This window comes from Neomonachus schauinslandi, chromosome 1 (genome assembly GCF_002201575.2).
Source record: "Neomonachus schauinslandi chromosome 1, ASM220157v2, whole genome shotgun sequence".
NCBI lineage: Eukaryota > Metazoa > Chordata > Mammalia > Carnivora > Phocidae > Neomonachus > Neomonachus schauinslandi.
The window spans coordinates 174,790,427-174,815,781 of NC_058403.1; the positions used below are offsets into that span (position 1 = coordinate 174,790,427).

At 43.9% G+C, this 25,355-nt stretch overlaps 1 protein-coding gene across 2 annotated transcripts in view; it reads left to right on the plus strand.

Moving 5' to 3' along the window:
- PDZRN3 (PDZ domain containing ring finger 3) overlaps positions 1 to 25,355 on the plus strand; it is a 240,185-nt gene that overhangs the window by 158,574 nt on the left and 56,256 nt on the right. The window contains exon 1 of one of the 2 annotated variants that reach the window (XM_021694900.1): positions 13,503 to 13,594. The exons of the other annotated variant lie outside the window; for it this stretch is intronic. Coding sequence (XP_021550575.1) covers positions 13,577 to 13,594 — 18 coding nt within the window. The 5' untranslated portion in view covers positions 13,503 to 13,576. Of the gene's footprint in view, positions 1 to 13,502; positions 13,595 to 25,355 lie in introns of those variants that run through there. 2 annotated transcript variants of the gene reach the window in all.

Here is a 25,355-nt window from a genome sequence, read left to right on the forward strand (position 1 = left end):
TAGAAGCTTCAGACCGAGGGCATGTGTGGGTTACGGTGGTTCTGAGCAGCAACATCGAGGTTAGTCAATTAAAAGAAACACTCAGTGCAAGGTGTCCAGAGCCTCTTGCCACGGAACAGTCCTCGGCAAAATCCCAAAGGCCTATTTAAAAGAATCTGAGGATTCTGTAAGTAAATGTCTGCTCTTGGCCTGGGGCTATTTAGCCCCTGACAAATGACATGGGTGAGGCTCTGCAGGCGGATTTGAAGGAGAGGACACCTATAAACAAATCCAGCTCTGGCAGCTCGAACAAAGCCAGAAGTGCAATAATTAGATAACAGCCCTGGCCTAGCTCACCAAGGAGATGAGCTGTGGTGTTTTCTGGCTTGCTTTACTAATGCCAGATGTGAACTTTGTAACTTTTCACAAATAGATTTTCCTCTACCCTGGTTATCTTCAAGACAATGGATTGGTGCTACACTTGAGTTCAAAAAATGTTGAGAAAAGTTTTTGTTGCTCTTTTATTTTCCCGCAGCCCACCAATTCATCCCTGTCTTTGCCCACATTTCAGATGGGCATGGATATTAATGCCACTGGCGTTTCCGTGTGTAGTAAATCCCCCTCCTTTTTTCTCTGAACATATTTACGTCATAGAAATGTCAATAGAACTGTAGTAGAAACTTTAAGATGTTATTTTTACAAATCCATTAGAATTCATGTGAATAAATGTTCTAAACCTTCGGGGTAAAGCCAGGAGGCCATTTTGCCTGGGACCTAGAAAGAACATGCCTTGAGGATGTGGAGAGAAGACAGACTGACGGGGGCCCAGCTGCCAGTTGGCATGGGTGAGGGCCCTGTCATTACATGGCAGTGAGCCAAAACATGCATATGGCGGGCACAAGTCAGTTGACAAGCCACCTCAGACAGCTCGGTCTGTTCTCCACTCATGCAAATACAGTATTCTAGAACCCCCTGAAAACACCATATGCATTTTCCCAAGTCTGCTTATGGATTAAGTTACGAAATAGAAACTGTATTAGTTTCCTACGGCTGCCATAACATTCATTTAACTCACCCATAAAGTCACACACTCAGTGTCTTAAAGAGAAATTTATCATCTCAGTGTTTTGTAGGCTAGAAGTCTAAAATCAAGGTGTTGGTGGTGCCATGCTCCCTCTGAAGGCCGTAGAGGAATTCCTTCTTGCCTCTGTCTAGCTTCTGATGGGTTGCCAGTCATCTTTGATGTTCCTGGGCTTGTAACTGCGTCACTCCAATCTCTGTCTTCACCGGTGTTCTCCCTATATTTCTTCACATCTATGTCTAAATTCTCCCTATTTATAAGGACACCAGCCATGTTGGGTTAGGGCCCACCCTGATGACCTCGTTTTAACTTGATTACCTCCATAAAGACCCTATTTCCAAATAAGGTCACATTCTGAGGGACTGGGGGTTAGGAATTCAACATATAACCGGCCTGGGGGGACACATTTCAACCCATTACAAATACGAAGTTTAAAAATCAAAAAACAGAATGTAAACTTTTTCTTGTGACTTAAGTCAATTTGGAAAGTGTTTTTCCTACTTGCATCAACGCTTAATTTTCTGAATATTTAAAGGGAGAAAAAGAATAGCATGTACTAATAGCATTGACCCTAAAAAAGCCTGTTTGTGACTGGTTGGTTGGATAATTGACTCACTGGGTCTTGGATTCTGAATTTAGGCCCAGGTTAACCAGTTCAGATGGCTCCAGCTCCAGGTTATAGATCTCATTCCAACCCTGGCTGGCTTCTCTAGATATATGTGCCATTGTTTCCAGAAGAGCTTGTCAAAGAACGTATGAGTATCTCCCTCCCATTCCAGACTGGCATTCACAGCATATGGTAGGCAGTGGGTGGGATAGAAGAATATTGGCTTTGGAGAGTTATAGCCCTAGATTCAGATCCTGCCACTACCTTTTACTAGCCGAATGACCTTGATCCTGTAACTTTATTTCCTGAGCCTTTGTTCCCTCATTCATACAAGAGGATTAAGTTCAAATGAGATGGTATGAGCAAAGTACTTAGCACAGAGCACGGGCTTAATAAAAAGTGAGTTCTTCGGGCGCCTGGGTGGCTCAGTTGGTTAAGCGACTGCCTTCGGCTCAGGTCATGATCCTGGAGTCCCGGGATCGAGTCCCACATCGGGCTCCCTGCTCAGCGGGGGGTCTGCTTCTCCCTCTGACCTTCTTCCCGCTCGTGCTCTCTGTCTCTCATTCTCTCTCTCTCAAATAAATAAATAAAATCTTTTAAAAATAATAATAATTAATAAATAAATAAATAAATAAAAAGTGAGTTCTTCAAAGCAGCCCATGCTTTGTATAGTCCCAGAGCATGCTGATATCATTTTAATAATCATTAACACCGCACTTTGTAGTTTACAAAGCAGTTTTACTTATTATTACATTTAATTTATATTTACAGGGTTAAGGGACACTATAAAAAATATAAAATGCTTCTTTTTAATTATTCATAACTGGTGGCCATAACTGTGGCTCTTTCTATGTTAAATATTTTTTAATTTCTTTTAAGGAAACAGCTGCTATTAGTAATCTCAGAGTTGATATCATCCTCTAATGCAGTGGTTCTCAGCTCAAGGCAATTTTGCCAGCAGGGGACATTTGGCCATGTCTGGAGACATTTTTGGTTGTCACAGCTGGGGGTGGGGGTCCTGGTGGCATCTAGCAGGTAGAGGCCACGAGTGCTGCTAAACATCTTACAAAGCACAGGACAGTCTCTACAACACAGAATCATCTGGCCCAAGAGGTCAGTAGTGCCAAGGTTGGGAAACCCTGCCTTAAGCTCCCAAGTGCTCGCCTTCAATCATCGCATACAGTCAGAAAATGGATCTTTGTTTTTTATTCAACCCTACAGAGAAAACTGTTTAAATCAGAAGCAGTATTTTCTAATGTTACAAAAGGGGGGGGGAAAAAGCCGGACAGCTTAAGTCAGTAAGCATTTGATGAATACATATCCCTAGGGTATTGTGTTGCTGGTAAGTGACAGCTGTGGAAAAACCTGGCACTCAGGCCAGGCTTTAGCATTAAATGGCTCAAGCTCTTGGGCTGGCCCTCACCGCCACAGCCGTGGCCCAGTGACAACACTCAGAGCTGACCGAAAGGGTAGAGCCGTCTCCAAGAACAAGCCTGCCCCAAGATGGTGGTGTCCTAGATCACTCCAAATAACGTGCCCTCCAAAACACCAAAGGACCGGTGGCTGGAGTTGCTCAGACTTAATGTATGTTAAAGTGCTGAATCTGGTTTGTTGGTTTGCTTTCTTTTTTCTTTTTTTCCCAGAAAGAAAATACTATTTTGTAGAATCAGAATGCCTGGTAATAATCATATTAATCATAGGAACCAAGCATGTGCCAAAAGTTGCAGTACATCTTGATTGAATCTCACAGCTCTTTTGAGGGAAGTACTGGTCAACCCATTTCACAGTTGAGACACTGAGGCCCTGAGAGCAGGGGATGAGCCAAAGTGTATGCAGCTGCTAGTGTCAAAGCCAGGGTTAAATCTAGGATTGCTGCCTCCTGTCCCCCACCTTAACTCCTGGTTCATATTTCCATCAGTCAGTGTGATGAGAAAGTTTAGGAGGGAGGTGCCTTGAATAATTAAACACCATTGCCTGCATTCGAGTTAAACGTAAAGCATATTGGCAACTAATTTGCATCTATCCCCATGGTCATCATGCCTCTTAGGTCTAATCCTGGAAAACTTTGTATGCCTTCTATAGCCCAGCAGATAGGGTGTGTGTTCACCAAACATCAGGTGTCTCATGCACTCACAGTTTTTCCATAGACATGGACCTCATCTCTGTCATTCCCAGATATGCTTGAAGTGACTCAGAGGAAGGTACATTTGAGTGATTGTGTTTTTCAGGGGGTAGGGAGATAAGGGGTTCTTAAAACAACACAAATTTATTATCTCACAGTTCTGGAAGCTGGAAGTCTGATCTATGTCCTGCTGGGTTAGAATCAAGGTGTTGGCAGGGCTGTGTTCCTTTCTGGAGGCTCTAGAGAAGGATCCGTTTCCTGGCCTTACCAGCGTTTGCAGGCTGTCTGCATTCCTTGGTTCCTGGCTTCTCCTCTGTCTTCCAGGCCCACAACCTTATATTTCTCTGACCGTTCTTCACAGTCACATCATCCTCTGCTTCTCTCTTCCCTTTTTTTTTGGTTGCAGTAAAATACACATAAATTTTACCATCTTAACCATTTTTTGAGTGTGCAACCGTTCAGTAGTGTTAAATATATTTATAGTGCAACCAATCTCCAGAACTTTTCATCTTGCAAAACTGAAACTCTAGACCCAGGAAACAACCCTCTGTTCCCTTCTTCTCCTAGCCCCTGGCAACCAGTACATTTTATTTGTGTGAATTTGACTACTCTAGATACTGCACAGAAGTGGAATCACATAATACTTGTCTTTCTGTGACTAGCTTATTTAACCTAGCGTGAGTAACTGTTTTAAATGGAAATTTTCTCTAACTTCTGGAAATGGAGAATTGGTAATGTTTGTCATAGAAGAAGAAATTACTTTCTTCTTTCTTTCACTGTAAATGAATTACAGTGAAAACATCCCCTTATTAGATGCTAGCTGAGTTCTCCTCTCCTTTGGGCACTCTGATTTCTTATCTCCCTTTTAGATTAACACATATTAGCAAGGCACAAGAGATACATCAGCACCAAATTGAAACTCCCACTTTTTCATATCTGCGACTCTCACTTTTTGCAGTCCAGAGTATAGCAAAGCAATGGAGAGAGTAAAACTCTCTTTGTTATGTGATTCAGTGTTAATCCAAAGCCTGTCTTTGTACTACTTAAAAATAGCTCAGGTGCTACTGGGGGTCACCAGTGTAGCCGTCCCAGAAGGAAAGAAGAAATGGGCAGGAACACGCAAGTAGCCTCCCCGGAGAAGCAAATGTTGTTGCTGGAGAATGTGGAGTGTCTATACCATTGAGTGCACTGAAACAAAAGAGTGGCTTTGCCATCCTTCTTTCCTTCACCTGGGCAGATTCTCATTGATTGTCAAGTATGTGTCACCAGGTGGTAACAAAAGGCAGTTTAATTCCCCATGAAAATTAGGACTTGCCCTGACTCTGTGCCTTTACTGTGAGTACCTGGTGTCTGGGAATGCTCATTAATCCCTTCATGTAACCCCCTTGAGATCACCAACCTTAAAATGAATCTCCAGTCCATGCACCATCTCTGCAGCTGGGGTCAGATGTAACATCAGATGGGGTCTGGCAACAGTCTCTGGATGAGAGCTATAGACAATAAACTGCGGGTATCTTAGCAGCAAATCTAGGGAGACTTTTTTTTCTTTTTTTTTTTTTTGACTGAGAAAGAGACAGCGAGAGAGGAAACACAAGCAGGGGGAGTGGGAGAGGGAGAAGCAGGCTTCCTGCTCAGCAGGGAGCCCGGTGCGGGGCTCGATTCCAAGACCCTGGGACCATGACCTGAGCCGAAGGCAGACGCTTAACCGACTCAGCCACCCAGGCGCCCCTCTAGGGATCCATTTTTGCCCGTCTTTGGAATCTACCCCATGCCTTACCAGGAAAGAATGAAATGATGCTCAAGAGGAAGAGGGAGAAAATCCTTGTTCTTTTCCTGGAAAGTTTTTGTACATTTCTGCCTTGTTTTTTATGTACTAGAATATTCTTTCTTCCATGCCTTTGTTAGTTAAAACAGAATCCAGAGACCTCTTTGGAGGTATATGTTTTTTTTTTAAGATTTTATTTATTTGTTAGAGAGTGCGCGCTTGAGCACCTACGAACAGTGGGGAGGGCAGAGGTAGAAGCAGACTCCCCACTGAGCTGGGAGCCCAACTCAGGGCTAGATCCCAGAACCCTGGGATCATCACCTGAGCCAAAGGCAGACATTTTAACCAACTGAGCTACCCAGGCGTCTGGGGGTATATGGTTTTAAACAAGAATTATGTTGTGATAAGGTTTTTGTATTCACATCAAGGCAATCAGACCTTCCCTAAAAATTCATTCTAAGGTATCTGTGTGTTTAGGGAAGGGATGAAGATAAGCTAAGAACCGTTTCTGGGTCCCGTGCATCTTTTATGATTCCCACTTTCACTCACATTGTGGACCAGCCCTACCCCCACGTTAATGGACTCACTAAGGATTCTCTCCTGGGTCTGAGTTCTCGCCTGGAGTGCCCTAGGCATGACCAAATGTCATTAATGAAGCCTGGTGTTCTAGGTGAGGTTTTTGTTGTCATTTTATCAACACCTCTCTGAGACAGAGCTACCCTGAGTGTCTTAACTTTTGTTGCTATTATTTGTTGTTGTTTTTCTTACGATCGCAGATTTACCGTTCCCCTAAAAGAACTCCAGGTGCCTTTACCCCCTTTCATCACATTCCCTTGTAGTCCTATCCAGTGATAACTGTTTGCTTGGGGAGAGAAGGAACTTCTCATTGCAGATAGAATACCATATGTCAAATTTGTAAAATCTTGTTAACATTGTGTTTTCTTTGCTTGAGAATTACCCCTCTAGTAGGGAAAAATAGAACTGCCAATTACAGCAGCCTCCTGCTGTGAATAAACTGGTGTTATGTTTCCAGACATCAGGCTGTGCAAGGGGAGAGCCCCCAGTTGCCTTTTGCTTTCTTGCCTGATGGACAAAGCTTTAGTGTAGAGCATAATTAGCTTGACTGACAATCAGGAAAATACAGTCTTCAGTATCTGTTTTTATTTTAAGGTCGTCTCGTTTTGGAGACCCATTCCAAAGCCATTTTACAATTCATTCCTCGATGTAAAATTCAATCAATGTGGAGCACCAGAACTTGTTTAAAATGTTCAGGGCATATTTCAAAAGAAAGATAAATGAATCTGTGTAGTGACCGAAGAAACTTACAGTGTATCAGACTGTAACTATTAAAGAAGAAACCATAAATCCCCATGGCAGGAGAGCTAGTAAATTTTTTTAAGCTGACTCCTTTGGGGGGAATTTGGATCCTACACTAAGTTCTTAATTTTATTGGGACAGAGATATTGCAAAAAGAAAATCGTTTCTCTGGCACTAAACACAAATAATATACAACAATAATTGTGACTTCCCAGTAGCCACTTTCTGACCCTTACACCGGGCTCACTTCATCATGGGGAAGTCTGGGGGCGTGATTTTGTTCTTTGGCTCCTGTTCTTCGGCTCCAATCCCTTCAGAGGTTTTCCTTAGAAGATTAGAAAGGGATACATTGTTTTGTTTAATTAGGCTTTTGTTTTCCACATCCCCTTCTCAGATTCTGCAGCCTGGAAACACTGACCTAGTGGATGTTCAGACCACATCCTCTACCACCATGCCTGAGGAAGTCGATTTGTTTTCGATAGGGGATGCTTATCTGAGGGGAGGGAAGAGACCTGCGTAGAAAAGGAAGAGAGACAGGTTTCAAAATGCAAAAACTAAAAAACACAAAAGAAAGTATCCTTCATTATTCATGAAATAGTTACTGAGTCTCTCCTAAGTACCAGCTGCCAGGCTAGCCTCCGTGGGTAAAACAGTCAGTACTACACCAGTTCGCCTGTGAGCACTTCCTTTCTAGCCTGAGAAAGAGAGGCGGATACTCTATTGTAATGTAATTAAGATTCATTATGTGACAGTTCCTTGACCTGAGGACCACTTAGCAACTGAACCTTGTGATCAGGGGGTCTCTAAAAACCTAGCAAAGCAGAATCTGGGTTGCACAGGTATCTGTGCAAAAAAAGAGACCCTCTTTTCTATTTTTTAGGTTATAAATCCACTTATTAGAAAAGTCTTTATATGCCATATATATGATATGTATAATAAGTAGTAGCACGTGAATGGTACATTGGCTCCCCATGCTACTAGTTGGGTTGTCCTAAGGACAAAAACCTCTCGACACTGAGTAACCAGTAAGCTCCCAAATATGATAGTCTCAGCCGTCTGCTTCTCGATTTTGCTAGGTCTTTTCCTTCCCAAGTCTGGCAGAGTAAGGATAGACCCTGCTTGAGGTCACAGTGCAGTGAGCCCCAAGAGAGCAGGAATTCTGCCCCTGCTACCCCCAATAAGACAACCAGTTCTTTTTGAAGCTTGCCTTTTCACTTCGCCTGTGTACGCATATCTTTCTTAACAGGCTAGGACTTGATCCTCTCCTCTCGGCCATTTCCTTTCCATCGGTGGTGGTCCCAACAGTGAATAGTCGCACAACAAGCAGAGTATTTCAAAGCAGGGGTACACTTTGGTGGTCCAAACCAGGACAGACCCGTGGTGTGAATGCATCCTGACTTTGAGCATAGTACTTAGTCCCTCGAAGCCTCTTGTTTTCATTTGTAGAAGTATGACCAGTAAAGCTTACGGCAAAAGGAATAACTGATGCCAAGTGCTTAGCATGGTACCTGGTATCTGGCAGTGGCCACAGCCACTGCTGTGGTTAACTGTGAGAGAATGGGACAGGACCTCCGAGGGCACATGGCGGAGGGATCAGGAGGCCAAGTGGAGGCTTGGTTTTCTCTGGACATGCTATTATACCCAACCTAAAATGTTTTAGACACTGTGACATTATACAATAGGATGAAAACTTCTAGACCTTAGATGGGATCAAGTTCCTTTTTAAAGGTTCACAAGCTAGGGGACACTTTGATTTTACACCTCTAGAGCAAAATTACCATTCAGATTGTTTGAGCTGATTACCCTTGTGTTGGAACTGCAGACTTCCACAAAGAATGTGAGCACAAAGAACAGCATCACTGCAAATTCGTAATCTCTTGGACACCTTGCTTTTCATATAATTGAAAGAACACACATCACAATTTACACTCAAGCAAAAATGACATACGGTATCAATGCGTAACATGAAAGATGAATTCTTGATTTTTTTTTTCCTCGTTAATGAATATTGAGCAAATAAATAGAGCATTTCAGGATCCTGGAATATATGGGATTCTGTGTATTTATTTTCTTCATTACTCTAGCCACAATGTCACCCAGGAGTATCTCAGAGATGACAGCCAGGCAATTAGAGACGAGTCTGTCCAGGCTCTGGCCCTGCCAGAGTGAATCATGGCCCTCTCTCTGGCCGCCCCATGGCTGAACCCCTGTCCTTAGGGAAGCTCAGGCTGTGGATGACGTGGCAGTTGCCATGACATGTACTTTCTCACACGTGTGTGCATGTCTGTGCTCTAATATCCTCTATCCACAGAACCATCCAAAAGAGTTAATATTGTTTCCAGGTCTTTCTGAAAAACCAAATCAGTAATCTGTTAGGAAAATTTTGCATTTCTTTTCCAGATGATCGCAAGAACTTTAACTTGTGTTTGGGGGTATGGGTGCGGAGACAGTGTCTCTAAACAGATGAATGAAGCGGACTGCCTGTTTTTTGACATAAACACTCTTGTAGGAATCAGTGCTTCATACATTCATGAGATGAGTTTCACTAACATGGTCTTTCTGGTGTTTACTCAGTGAAGTGGGAGAAGTGTCCAAAAGATTCCTTTAAAGATTTCTGGGTTCTCCACATTTACACTCCCTATCCTGAGTTTATACAGCTTCCTGAGTTACCTGTAGAATTGGCTAAGAACGGCTATGACATGCTACAGATAAAAAGCACATAGCATAGGCCTGACAAATGGGTAGCTCTCTTCAAGCCTGGCTGTTTTTACTGAAATAAATTATTAGGTTGGATTTTCAACCATTTCCTAACATGATCAGACAAGACCCCGTACTGGTCTCTTTTGATGGATTCATTCTGAGGCCACTTGCTACATATTATAATGAGCAATACTAAGTTTAATGTGAATCCCCATAGTCATGTGTAATCCACAGATAAGCTGTGTTAAATTCATTTGTTGAGTGAAAATAAACATTGTCAGTTTCTTTCTTTGTTCTTGATCAACTAAGAAAACTTAAGAAGAGTGTGTTCACATCACATTCAACGTTAAACTTTTCATTTAGAAAATATGGTATCCTAAATAAAGAAAATGATGGGGCTGCATTTGCCAGGTACATAATATGCTCTCTGAAGAGAATTTTTAAATTTCTTAATTCATAGAAAACCTATGGTTTTCAGTGGATTGTTAAGATGAATCAGGATTTGAGGCCTCAGACTGTTGGTCCCATTTATTTTGGTCTTAATGACTCCGACAGATAAGGAGCTAGTTGGCTTGTTGATTGGGTCTGTAATGACCTTTAGCCATCACGGTGGAAAAGAAAGCTTATTCTTGTGGAGGACACAACTCACAACACTAAGGATCACTGGAGAGAATGTTGGCATAGATCATTATTTTCCCAATCATTATTCTCTCACCAGTTGATTTTTTTTTTCAGTGAGATTCTTTTGCTCATTTTCTTTTGATGTTAATTCCCCAAACCAGCAAACTTTTAGTTGCATAAAACAGTAACAAAACATCCTCACAATGTATGTTTGAGAATTCTAATAATGGATGGAGCCTACCATCTCCCATACATATTATCATCTACCTTTTTTCACTTGAAATGGGCAACGCACTGAGCTCTCATGGGAAGGGCATGCCTGGACTCACAGAGACAGATGCCCGGATGTGATTCCTGACTACCACATATGAGCAGGGTGACCTTGGGCAGGTTGCTTAACTGCTCTGAGTTCCAGGTTCCCCAACTGCTTGGAGTTCCAGGTTCCCCGTGTATGAACTAGGAATAAAAGAGAGTGCTTAAGTCTTAAAGCTATTCTGAGGATTGAGATCGTGCAGCCAAGGCTTCTAACACTGTGCTCTAGTATATGATAGGAGTTCTGTAAAATCTCCTTCACCATTAAAACCTCAAACATGCAAAACGTTGCAGGACAATTAAATGGAAAAAAAGGATTCACAAATACCTGTACTGAGATATACTATCCAGTCACAGGGAGTTACCTGACTTCGTAAGATCAGCTCATTTGGATTTTTTCAAAATGGTAGAAGAAACCACCACTAAGAGGCAATCAGCCTCTGAAAGAGAGGTGTTGGCATCAGATCTGGGAGTTGTCCATCACTGCGGGCGCCATAGGAGAGTCCGTGCACTGGGACCCCCCACGTACCTCCCATTTTTCTGATCATGTCGATAAAGCAAACCCGCCCCAAGTAAACTGCAGCCAATTGATGAGGGCCACATTTGGAGGGCCCATTATGGTTAGAGTCCTTCGTGGGAGAAGAAAGAGAAAAAGTAAGGGCCAAAAAAAAAGGCAAGGGCAGAGCACATCTTTCCCCATTGATAACCAGCCTCTGGATCTCTGCACCAGAGTGGCTTTCTAGTTTCCGTGTCAGGTCTCCTGCGCTGCCTCTCCCGTTCCACTTTCCTGGGGTGGTAGGCACCCTGGGGCTGGCAGGATGACAGGACCCGCTGCCCACAGGACAGGGGCCACGTGAAAAGGTGGGTGGAAGCCCACGGGCACCTGGGAACTGCAGGAACTCTATGACCACTTATTTAAAAATCTTAGCAGTACTTAAGGCCGAAAGTTCTTTTAAAAATATGATTATCTTTATTTTTTTTTTACCAGTAGATATTACACTATTTTGTGTCAAACCTTCCTTCTACTTTAAATGTAAGCCTTGATTGCATCTGAAAAGAATAAAATTGGTCTATTTGCTCCTTACTTTGTTAGGATGAACAAAGCTAAAATGAAAGCTACTCTGGTATCAGGGTTGAAGAAGTAAGTATTTGCGAACTCTAGGCAAGTCTCATCATCTCGCCTTAATTAATTCACCAGTGGAGAGGGTATCACCATGATACCAAGAGGCACACAAGCACACATGTACACACGCACACCCCCGTTTCTCCCTCTTAGATACCCAAGAAGGCAACATATATCTGAATCTAAACTGCATAGACAACATATTGGATTTCTACCCTAACACCATTGCAAGGAAGCAAAGACCATCTTCTGACGACGGATAATTTAGTTTTAAGTGTATTTCTCCCTACTACTACTGCTACTGTTTTTTTAAGAAGCTCCGAAGAAACGATTATTTATGCAGGGTTTGTGCTCCCTCTGCTGGTCCTGTAATTAACTAATAAGTCTAATTCCCATAACTATGCTGATGTCATCAAGTGTTTTTGTGCATGGACATGGAATTACCCAAATCAGCATGTTCTGTTCAAACATCATCAGGAAAATTAGCAGGGGGCCAGAGGAAGACAGTTGGCCTCATGAAGAAAGTGAAGAAAATGTATATTTTTGACATGTATGAATTTGTGTCTGAAATACATAAATGCAGTGTTATGCTTTTGTTTGCTCAGTGCTGGAGAAAAGTGACCCATCATTGTTAAAAGTTGGATATTACGTCCCACCTTCTCAGAGGGTTTTGGAAACAAATAAGGCATCGTTATCCTTTGAACAAGATTTATTATAATGTTTTACAGGTGAGAAAAATAGAAACTCAGAAATCATATATGCCTTGCTAGTGAGAGCCATTCTGGGGTAAGAAAGTAGATTTCTAGAGGAGGCATATAGTGGCCAGTGTCTCGATTTCCTGGATCTGAAATGTCTTTCTTTATACGTGTGGGGATAGTAATATAGCTATTTCTTAATGTTAACGAGGCACCTGTAGTCATTAAGAACTCAAGCTCTGGATTTGGATCAACTGAGGTTTCATTCTGGTTCCAGCAGTTCCCGTGTGATTCTGAGTAGGTTCCCTAACCTTTTCAAGCTCACCTTTCTTGTCTACAAACTGGAAAGACTATTCTAGGCAAGAGTTTTTACCTCATAGAGTTAGCATAAGGATTAAATTAAATAATGTCTGGTACAGAGTAATGCTTAAAGCATATCCATGATGATGATCTGAGAATAGTCTTTGGTCATTACTCGTGGTGATTCTTTCTTCAACATGAAAACAGCTGCTTTTCCCAATTATAAAAACTTAAATTTATTATGAAAATAAATTTGGGGAAGGGAACTCCAAAATGGGGAGGGTTCAGTTCACCAGAAAGATGTGTACCCTACTAAACAAACAGTTTGAAATAGGAGATGCAAAATTGGATGGAACTCTAGAAGAAATCAGCTGGTGCACCAAGAGAGTGTAGAAATTCAAGACAAATTTCCTAGGGATGATAAACCAATCAGACCAAACCATCAATATTTTAAAAATGTTTTATAATAATAATAATGCAGAGACTTCAAATCAGCTGCTATCCCCACACAGAGAGGAGATTTGAGTAAACATCCTCTGGATGTTATGTATTTATTTATTCACGCATTGTTTTATCCACCTATTTAGTTATATGTAAAATAATGCTGCACTGTTGGCGCTTGTTCTAGAACCTCCTGTTTCTCAATGAGCACCATGTCCTAGCTGTCTCTCCATGGCAATAAATGTAGATCATGGTCATGGTCAACATTATTCTTGGCCCATTTGGTCCTTAGCATTTATAGATACTACTCCACCCATCTTAATGACTGTGTTCGGAGATAATGCAGATTAATTCCAATAACAACCTGGGCAATGCAAACAGAAGAGGTAAATCTGGAGTGAGGACACATGTCATCCTTCTCAAAGGGAGACATCAGCAACTCTCAGACTGTTCACATCAGCCCGTTTCTATTCTTTTGAGGGAGAGTTCGTTCGGAGGCACGTTGATGTTGCAATGCATCGCCCTGCTCAGGTGAGCATGGGGGGGTCATTGCGAATGGGCTTTGGGGGAGAGGGAGAGAGATTGGCAGCTAGAGACTAAGAGAATCATTGCCACTCCCTGGTCTGAGTTTGTCTGGGCTCCTTAATTCTCTGGCTCTTGTAGATTTGGCTGAGAACCCTTGCATTTGTGTCTGTACTGGTAATTTCAGCCATATGTATTTAGTTTCAGCTGAAACATACCTGCCTGAGGTACAAAGCCCAGGCTCACCGTCCTGCCCAAGGGGCACTGTTGTCTCTATTTGTTTTCAAGCTGGTTTAAAAATAGAGAACATTGTGCTAGAAGAGCTTGCTGTGATCTGATGACTTAACTATAATTTGTACCTGTACTTTTCACAGGCCCTGGCTACCCTCTGCCATCAAAATATTTGGAATTTATTCTTTAAACAGTGTAGGCCACTTGGGTTGTTGATTTAAAACATGCTAGAGGTTTTATAATGGTTATTTATATTGGCCAACACTGACCACTCTGCAAATGACCTGTTCATGTTGGACAAGGATAAGAGGCGCTGAATACAATGCAGGAGATGGAAAGAAATCAAAAAGAATGAGTGTGTTAGCTTAGCAACAATGCTCCATGGGTTAGCACGGAGATCAATTGTCTGTGCATGTGAGGTTTTCAGAATTGCATTATTTGGCCCACTCGCAGGAATTAGGCATTCTCTTCGGGGAAATTCAGGAGTTTCTCAAACCATATATTCTATTACAATATCAACATTGTTGACTTTATAAAATCATGGTAGACTATATAAAGTTATACATAGATTTATATATATATATGTATATATGTGTGTATATGTGTGTGTGTATAGTTTAAGCAAGAAGGAAAACAACTTTATGTATATTAAAATGATTGTGCTTTTATAAATGAAAGCCTACACGTCCTTGTGAAGTACATGTTTCTGTGAAGTAAGTCCCATTTCTGCAGGCTGCTCAAGAATTCACAGTGAATCCATTCAGAGGCCTGCCTGTTGACAGAGGAGGTAGCATACTTTGTCCCAACCGCTTTCTCTCATCGCTGTACTCCTTTGCTTTCATTTATTCAGTCTCCCGAGTGTCCGTTTGTTTGTCGCGCATTTCCGGTGTCATTTCTCACTGTGCAAATGTCAGATATGAGACAAGAGAACATGCATGTTTGACAGCTGCCCAATAAATTATGCAGAAGAACAAGTTAGGGACAACTGCAATGGACTTGCAACAACAAAAAAAAATACCACCAGATATGTGGCTGGTTAAAAAGAATTTCCTTTGGAAAGCTTGTGTTGTCGAACCAGTTGTCACTTCATGAATAACTTATAAAATTATTCAACCATACTCTCTTAGTTGAAGCATTCACTTGGCTTGTCCAGGGGGCGGGCGGGGGTGGGGGCAGCCCTGAAGTCACTCAAAACTTGAAACCAAGTGAAATATGGTGGCCAGAAAGAGAGCTGAAAGGAAATGCGTGTGCTTTGGACTTCCCAGTATTAAATCAGTGCATGAGTCATGGCACCGTGGAGCCTGGTCCAGCCAGAACCCACTGGGCCTCACAATTTGCTCCCTGGAGGAGCATGAGGTTCCCAGCTCACAGCTCCGTCTTCAGTGCAGTAAGACAGAAGCACATTTAAACAGGACCATCCAAGGTGTATATGCCCACAGCAGTTTGCAGATAGTTTGTGGTTTCTTGGCAGAAGATAACAAGTGACCGTCACCACGTTGGAGGCAGAGAAAGGAAATGTGTTTGTGGCCCAGTGTAACTCTTCCCCCCTCCACCCTCCACCCTACTGCACCTCTGCCTGCATCCCCCACCCCCACTAACCCACCATGCTGACTCTGCCTTTGTTTTAGTCACGTGCCCTGCCCCCACCCCAGGAGTGCATATTTGTGGGATGATGTGGGGGTGAAGGATTCATTCTGCAGCCATGAGGCCATTTGTCCTCCTCACATGGGAATCAGGCTCGCTGCCATGGCCTCAGCTGCGTCTGTGTTCTAACCATTGGGCAAAGTGGCCCATAAAAAAAAAAAAAAAAAAAAGGCAGCTTTTGTCTTACATACGCTGTAGCCAAGATCCGATCGTGTTTGACTCTCACAGTTTTCTCCCTGTGTTCACTGTTCATAGTAGCACTGGCTTCCTGTTACTTAGGAGAACCAACTTCTCATTAAACAAGATGAGCAGAGTTATCTTTGAATCTGTTTGCAGGGCTGTGCATGTGTGATGAGAAGCTGGAGTGTCTGTGGGATTCAGCAGAGGGAGAGCTGATGACCTAATGTAATAGTAAATGATTACAGCATGAGTGAGAGTTACCTGGCGTCAGCAAGCTGGTAGTTGTCTTAAGAAAGGGGAAGTGCTGTTTTAACACAAGTGGGCAGATGTGCTGGGGAAGGAAATATATTTACCTAATCCAGTCGCATTTAGACAGGTAGTTGGCAGCTCAGCCCCTCTTTGAAACCAATTTAACTTTGGTATTTCTCTCCCATTTATTTACTCTCTTTAGTGACCTTGTTTGGCACATCTTTGCACCATGACCAAAGTGACAGACTTTAGTCTCTGTTGGATTAATCAGTGTGTTCTTTGATCCATAGCATATGTTCCCCATAGACATTTAAAGTCAACATATTCAGCATTTGTGGTCTGGAGGTTCAAAGTTGTTAGCCAAGCTGATAGACTGGTTTGGGTGTTTGCATCCAAAAGACTCTTCCTCCTTCTCTCTCTCTCTCTCTCTCTCACACACACACATACACACATATTCACGCACTCCTAACACACACACATCCACTCCCAACAACACAAATATTGACTGTACCAATCATTCATTAGCAGCAAAAATTTGAGAGCAATTATTTTTTTACTGCGCTTGCCCTGAAAGACACCATTAATTACTTTATTGCCTGTGGACGAGAGCCAGTTTCGGTGTCCCCAGAGTCTGCTCCCCACACGAAGGAGTATTTGCAGCTCTGAGGAACACAACACAGGATGTCGTGTGGCAGGCGGTGCAGTGACATTGTGTGTTGACTCCTGAAGTGAGACGTCAAGACTCTCCCTGCCTCGGTATTGGATTCCTCCCAGTGTGGAGTTTACAGGTCAGGCTTGGAAGGGACGGTAGGTTTCCCCGATGGCCTAGACTCCAAGGAGAGGTGGGCGTTTGTGAATTTGGCATTGTGCCAGCTTCTTCTTCTTCTTCTTTTTTTTTTAAGAGCATGAGAAATGTCCCCCTAGAAATAATTATCAGGGGGACGGATGTTTTTGACCATTGACTTTGATGGTCTCATTCAAGGGGGGCGATGAACCAAGGCTCCTGATGGGAGTGGCATCAGCCGAACTTTCCTCTGGAGCTTTTTAGATGTGATGTTTTATTGATGGCTGTGACCCAGGCAACATAATCTTAATGCTGCTGGGTGGTTTTCATCCTTCTCCAGGTCTCCTTAGTAGAAGTACATGAATGCCTTCTGGAATTTAAACCTGTGCCCTGAGCCAAATTGGCCATGAGTTTCTTCTCAATCTAGAAAGCACTACAAGTCATTTGTAATGTGTATATTTATTTATTAGAAGTGGGCTGTTCCTTTATTAAAAATGTATTGATTGGACATGTGGTATGGCCTCTCTCCCCACCAAACGGAAATGAACTGAGACTTATTAATGTGTCTGATTACATGGTAGGGCCTCAATATCTGTTGGTTGAATTCATCAGCCTGAGTCTAGCTGTTCCACACCACTTGTTTTCAGAATGCGTGTGAATTATGATCCCAGTCTGAGCCTGTGTTAGCAGCGTCCCCCATTTTTAAATCTAAGTTGAAATAGCTTAGTAGTAAGTTAAACAAGAGCTTGAGAATGTTTAATAAGTTCTATAGGATAAAGAGGAATTGCAACGGAGAAAGCTTATGGGGTATGGGGCATCTCAATCCAGGATGGAGTACTGCGGGATGGATTTAATCCATGAGAGGCGAGGCTCAAATTATAATTTGGGAAATCGTTTCTGAAAGCCACTGCTGTTGGAACTCACAGTGGAACTGGATTGAATTATTTTCTTCCTTGGAAGGTTTCTAATTTTTTAAACGTGAACTGAGTGTGAAGGAAAAGGCCTCGTGGGTCCAGTGCCTCTGAGGGACGCTTCCTCATGTTACCTCCTTCTGGAAGAGCAACCCACAGGGTATCCTGCCCGGCTGTTGGTGGTTGGGGAGTGTGAACCGGACTCACCATGAGGGAGTCAGTTTTGTTTTTTAAGCCACCTGCCTTCTCCACAGAAAGCATTTGTTAGAATGGGTGCTTCTTAGACCCTGGACTGAAGTATTTTTTAGTCAAGGAAAGCCAATATGAGGGAGGGAATATATTCTTTCGCAGACCCTGCGCCATAAGAACAAAAGTCCAAGTTGCCACTTAGTATAGTTTAAATGATCGATTCTAGCTTGCTTTGATTAAATTACATATTCAATTATTTTTGTTTGAAATTAAAAGCTTGATTATATTACCGAATGCTATGTAATTTTACATGCGCCGTTCACTTATTTAACAATAAGGCACAGAGTGTGATTAACAATGTGGCTGCCAGTAGGAAGAAGCAAAATAATTATTTTTTCAATATACAAGTCCTCATCATGATTCAGAAATCAATATGCATCCGTGGAGGATTTGTTCTTGCCGTGGATTATGGACTTCAGGGTGGCCTCCCCTCATTTCCCTATGAATGTAAAACCTGGAGATTTTGGCTGGCCAGGCCGGTTTTTATTTCTCTCTCTCTCTTTTTTAAAGACTGATGTTTAACTGCAACCACTGGGACCTAAATCAGAGCATCCAGTGCCCAAATATGAATATTAATCAGACGCCAGGCCACAGAGCCCCTCTCTGAGTTTGACAGTTTAAAGGATCAGTTAGTTAATTAGAAGATGACATGGCATGCCCCGTCCCAAGGCTCTGTCCTGCCTTCTGTCTCCTCTTTTCATTTTCCTTTTTGACAAGTTGGATTACATCATTACTTGTAGTTTCACTTGTTATCCCCACCATGAAATAAGAATATTTTAAGCTTTAATTACCCATGATTTCTTCCTGCTCTCTCTCAAAGACCAGGCTTCAATAAAACTCAAAGAAACATGCAAGAAGCGGAGGTTCAAAAGCCCACGAACATCATCAGCCTTGCGACCCCAACCACACTGCACACAACATTGTAGCGAGAAATCGAACATGCTTAATAAGCGCTGAAAACTGGCAGCAGTAGTCGAGGTGATTAGCTTTAAATAGTAAGATGCCTATTCTGACTTTGGTGCCACATCACAGTTGGTGTGCTCATCCTATGACTCATGGACCACCTGCTTGAAAAACCGGGGTGGGTGCCCAGGTCTGCTGAATGGTCGCCTCTTTGGGTAGGGCTTAGGATCTGCATTTAACCAATCCCACCACCTCACCCACCCAGGAAGGGGGGATTCTGGTGCACCCCAAAGTCTAGGTAATTCTGTTCTAACTGTTTTGGGTGTTTTTCTTGACATGATACTGCTCTTTTAAGAAGGTGAAGTTGGCATGTGGTCTCTAGAGGAGCCTCATTCCCAGGAGGGCAAACAGGGTTCAGATCAGTGTTCAGTTCTTCAAAATGAAGCTTTTTCTGACATCCTAAGTAGAATTAACTCTTTACCCTGTTCTCCCCATACTACTTCTCATGCATCTGTCATAGCATATCTGAAGTTGATGGTGCCATTTGGTCTGTGTGTCTGTGAGCCTTACATACACGGAGCCACTCAAGAGAAGCAAGTGGGGCTTAGTGTCCTCTCTGACAGACATTATTGATGAAACTTTAAATAAGAAGAACAAGGGACACCTGGGTGGCTCAGTCGTTAAGCATCTGCCTTTGGCTCAGGTCATGATCCCAGGGCCCTGGGATTGAGCCCCGCATCGGGCTCCCTGCTCAGCGGGAGGTCTTCTTCTCCCTCTCCTCCTATTGCTATTTCCGTCTCTCTCTTTCAATAAATAAATAAAAATCTTAAAAAAAAAAAATAAGAACAACAAAGCATTTACCATGAATGCTGTGAGCCAGCCACGGTAACAAGTAATTCAGAAAAGCTTTCTCAGTGGTCTTCACAACAATCCTGTGTGGTGCGATGAGGACTTGGACACTCAGGCAGAAACAAGCCAAGTCCCAGTGGCTTAGCCAGCGTTTCAAATTCGGCATTCTGAGCCCCAATCCCTGACTCTTTTCCCGGCTCTGCAAAACCTCGCACAGTGGGTGCTTATTTACAGGTGATGAAAAGAAAGGGTACCTGTAGGTGTCAGAGGGCATTTTTGAGATGCACCTCCATTGACAGGAGTACGCATAGAAGAGAGGTGGGGAGCAGAGAATTAATATCTGTGCTGAAACTCTACTGACTCCTGGAAAGGCTATGACTTTGGAATGTATCTACATTCGTTTAGAAGGCAGGAGGGAGAAGAAACACCTGCATGAGTCACCAGAGGGATCCATGGAGAGCAGGAATATATACTATCAGGAGGACTCAGGAGGAGTTAAAAAGGACAAGATGGTTACCAGGGTTAGACCTTACAGGGAGAGCAAGACCAGTGAGGGCATTTAGGGGGGAAAAAAAAAAAGCATTAACACAGTGGCCAGAAAGCTGGGCTCACATCCCAGTTCTGCCAGTGAGTGGCTGGGTGACCTTGGCCGCAAGGCCCCCAGTCTTTTTTGGACTGCAGCTTCATTTTCTCCCAAGTTGGTAGAGGTAAAGCTTGGACCACGGGTCTCTGGGTCCTCCTGCTTAGATAGGTTGAATCGAGGACTTACAGAAGGCTCTTGGTTATTGACATTCGAGAGGTCCTTGTGACCCTAGATGAGATGGTTTCAGTAGAGTGTGTTTGTCTGCAGGAGGGACGGGCCGTGAGGGCAAACCAGATCACATGGTGTTGAGGTGAGAAAGAAGAGGAGGTACCTCCTCATAGACTCCTCTGTCAAGAAGTGTGGCGGTGAACAACAGGAGAAGGAGGAGGTTGGGGGCCTGCAGATGCGAGAGTCTGTAGGTCTGGTGGTTTCGGGAAAAGGGCTGGGTCGGACAGCAGAGTGGGAGGGTTTGTAGTCAGGGAGACCATCGCTGTGAGTCTAGAGAACCTGAGTTCGGAGGGAGAGAGGCCTCCATTCCCTGTAGAAACTGGAGGAGCCGAACAAGAGGAGGGGGAGAGAGGAAGGATGTGCACAGAGTTTGTTTCTTCACCAGCGCGGCTAACTTGGGGGTGGGGAGTTAACAGGGAGACAGACACATGGATTGCATAGATCCATGTATTTTCATGAGGTTCCTAGAAACAGTGACGGTTTAGCCGGTGTCCGTCTGAACCAGTCAGGAATCCTTCTGTCCTGTGTTCGGACTGGCACGAGAGAGCTGGGAATAAAGGAAGTGGGAGAGGCAGGAACTGGGAGTCCGCCCCGCCAGCATCGTGGCCATGGGAGACGTGGAGGACATAAGTGAAGAGGACTGGCTTGCTGCAGTACGTTTCGGTATTTTAAAGAAGGAACAGCACTTACTTCTCCATCGTTCCGTGCACCCTGGTTAGCCATTGTTCCTCCAGGCAGGGAACTTTGCTGTCACCAGGAGCAGCCTGGTGGCCTGATCTTCTCGAACTTGACGGGCACGTATGTCAGTGTCTGTACCAGTCATACCTTCAAAGAGCACATCCCTACAGAGGATGCAGCTACAGAGAGCCAAACGGGACAGTGTAGTGAGTACCTCATCAACATAAATTTACTCTGTTTTGTCAATTCTTAGATTATGTCCAGTAATTCTCTGGGGATTTTTTTTCCAATTAAGATACTAACCAATTAGTTTAAAGGTCCTTACAAGACAGGGCATATATTTGACCACTGTGTTCATCAGGCAGTTCTCCCCTTGATAACTTTACTGGTCCACGAGCCCCCAGGTGGCAGAGAACTAGCAGTCTCTAGTGTTCATGGTACAATTAATAAATAGGTCAGCATGCGTGACAGGTGAAGGGGACTGTGGTATGGCTTGCTCAGGCAGAGCTGTGAAGGAACACGCTCTGTCTCCATTACGGTGTATTTGCTTCTTTTCCTATAACGAAATGCCCTGAGGTGTAGGTCATGGTAGAGGGACTCAGAAAGAAGATGGGCAGAACTCGGGAGTGCTGACAGGGACCCCTGTGGGGTGGAAGGTAGAGAGTGAAAGAAGATGCTGTTAGTGCTCCTGGGTTCATGCCATAAAATAAATCGTGGTTTCAGAACACCCATTTACTGGCTCTCGTTGATCTTCCCAGCATAGGTCTGCCTACCTGACAGTAGATGAAAGATGTGGTGGTCCCAGGCATCCTAACATTTGGATGCCCATTAACGGGTTCTACACCTTGGTATCTCTCTGATATTACTGTTTCGCCTCAGTAAGCCCACTAACATCAGATATATCCTATCAGAGACTATTTTAAATCACTTCAATTTTCTCTGCCCTTGGGCTCTGCCCATAAGACTAGAATCCGAAGCGGATGAGCGTGGCCTATGATCTAGTGTTTTACTACCCCCCCCATTTGTATTAGAGGCAACTTCATTAGCTTTTGGACTCACATATATCAGTTTTAAAGATGAAGTACAATGTCAGTAGTTTTTACCCAGTTCTCAAGTATATCAAGTTGTTCTGTTTTCCCAGAGAATGTTAAAAAAATTAGTATTGCCATTTGTGAGAGCATTTTTCTCTTAAAACGAGCCATTGGTCATAATAGTGTTTGCTTACTTATTCTCTGAAGTGCTGTTTTATATCGAAAGTAAATCCAGGATAGAAGCTTGATAAGTAATGTCAGACTTGGTAGCACACAACCTTAGTGGTACAAGTGAATTATGAAGCCCCACTTCACCATGTTGTTGTTTTTCCTCATATACGTCTCTTCGTCACTACTTGTTTATCTTGAGTGATTTTAAAATAGTGAATTAGCTTCTTGTTAGTGCCCAAGTCATCCATCCAGCTTGTGCTTTTCCTTTATCGCAAATTCCTTCAGACAGGAACAGTCCAGGAGCCTCTGGCTCAATTACGGGCTGTCGGGAAAAAACAGTCTATGGCAGGGATGTGTCCTAAATCCTAGAGTCCGGCCAAGGCTGAAACAGAGAAGCTGTGTTTCCCCAACCCACTTTTGGCAGTAGTCCAACCTGGCATCCACCAAAAAAAGTACCAAGTAATTTGCTCATTAGGACACCCAGTTCTGAATTCGGATCTGGGCTCTTTCTTACTATTTCCTGCCTCTACCCTGTGTCACCCTCTCGCCATTTTATACTTTCCCACCTTCACGCCAACAAACACGTCAGTCCCAGACCACTTCCTTGGACATGGCTTCTGTCCCACCATTTATTTGCCCTCGAGACCACCATCCCTCTGGACTTCCCACCATGGCCCAGGCACCCAGCTCCATCTGCCACTAGCAAGTTCTCCCTCACGCTGTTTCACACGCATTACTCCACCTGGGTTGTTATTCCCACATCCAAATTCCCTCCTTCTTGCAACAGCCAGCTCAAACCCTGCCTCCTTCACAGAGGCTGTCTTAATTACAGCAGACCCAGAAGCATGGCCCCAGGGAGGTTTGTTGTAATTATCTCGTGGGGGTCATTAGGAGCAGTGGTCCCCGTTGTCCTCAACCTCTGCTCTCTGCAGCCCAGACCTCCCCTTTCCCCCTTTATAGTTCAGTCTTATCTTCCAGAGGGGTTGTCAGCAATCTGGGTATAAAGTCAAGGTTTTACAATTTTTCTGTGTCCCCTCAGAGGGCAGGATGTGTGGTTCAGATGCTTGGTAAATATTGCTTATTAATGAATCACTGTAACGAAGCCATTTATTAGTCATAAAACACTGGGGTTTCTGTCTTCAGGAACTTGTAGCTTTTCCCAGAGGAGGAAGGAGCTGGTCACAGTCACCATTCTGTCCCCAACACTTAGTGTAGCATTCGCCAGTTTAAATGCTTCGGAAGACTGAAAGACATGCCCCCAAGAAACTAGCACACACCAGATGGCAGCAGGTGCTGTACAGAGCACCTAGGATCTAGAGGTGCATTTTGAGGGGTCAAGTTGGGCTTGGCTTTAGTATGAATGGGATTTAAAAGCTTGGAGTTCAAATTGGGAGAAGCAGAGTATGCAGAGGGTATCCTACTTAGAGCTAACAGACTCAGTGAAAGCACAGTGGAGGGGGAGACAGGGAAGTCTGACAAAACAGGCATGGGAAAGGTCATGACGGGGCTGAAATTCAGTGCCAAGTCGGACGTTCATTCCAAAAACATGTTAAATGTGGTGGCACATAATCTTCGTGTGGTATGGGAATGGACCCCTTTTTCTCTTTTTACATAATTAAATATAGTAATTTTTATATAGCGTAGGTGATCATGGTTTCCCATTTACAGGAGGTAAAAAGTTTTTTTCAAAAATACATTTATTTAAATAAAACCGAGTGAGTAGCTTTAAAGAAAAATACGAAGTTTATGGTGTTGAGGCCATACATCAGAAAGGGTGATTCCCTGTGGCTGGAAGTTGGGCATGTACCAGTGTAGAAATGGAAAGATTCCCCCTACCCCAGTGGAAGGTTGCTGCAGAAAAGTTACCTAGGCCAAGGCCTACAGGATTGTTGGAGTTTGACCCGGTGGGAAGCCATCGGTGAACCTAGCGAGAGCAGCGGTAAGTCAGACGCAGGGCAGCTATTCCGTGAGGACTGGGATTTTATGTTCCATGTTTATCACTAAACAGCAGTGTCTGGCTCATCACAGGCAGGTATGAAGAAGGTGTGAATCAGTAGGTGGTAGGTCTGAAGCGAGGCTTTTCTTTCCACCCGTGGCGCTGCCTCCGGCTGCTGGTTTCCTCCTACCTCCGCTGGCCAGAGCTGCTGAGCTGGGAGCAGCCTGGTTCCCACGCCCCCTCCCAAGTGAGCTCACGGGACACCGTGTGGGTGGAGGAGGGAGGCAGGCCACCAAGCAGCCCGGCCTGCAGGCTCCCGCGGAGGTCTCCCACCGACACTCTTACCCTTTCTATTTTCATATATTACCAACACCGCAGGGCCCTGGGCGCCTTGGTGTACTCCAGCAGAAACCAGCCAGTGAGGAGGCCTGGGACGGAGGTGGGGACCCCACCCCCATCTCAAGGGGACAGTCTTTACTCTGCCCCTGTTTGCCGCACATGTGTCAGATTTGGGTGATTTATCAGAAGATGTCCACAAAATACACATTTTAGGTGAGAGTTCCTGATTGTGTTTTTACTTAGCACCTAATCCAAAACTCTGAAGATGCTGCACTGGTCCAGCACACAGTCTGTGACCTCTGATGTAATGAGATAAAGTCCTGTCTCCTCCTTTGTCCATCCCAGGTTTTGTCACATTCAGTCATCCCTTTATGTACATTTTTTCTGGCCTGCTATTTTGGTCATTTCTCTGAATCCACAGTCACAAAGTCGGTGTCCTTTTCGTGTGTCCCTTAGCCCAAGTTCCAAATCTCTCCCCCTTTCCTCTTGTTGAGTGTCCTTCATCTTGGCTATTTGGTCCCGTCACTTGCTTTCCTTCTCTGTCATCTGAGTTCAGGCTCCACACAGTTAAGCCTGGCTTAAGCCATCAGGACTTTGAAGGATGTGCTTGCCCCCATCTTAATTCCCCCAAATCCTGGCCTGGCGCCCTCTCCAGTTAACTTCTCTTCTCCTCAGCCTCTGTTTTCACACATCTGTCTTTGTCATGTCTCCTTCTCTTCCGTCACTCCTCCCTGACTCCAGGCCTGGAATCTTCTTTCCTGCTGTCAGGAATCCCACGTCCAGTGGTTGGAACAGACCCACGTG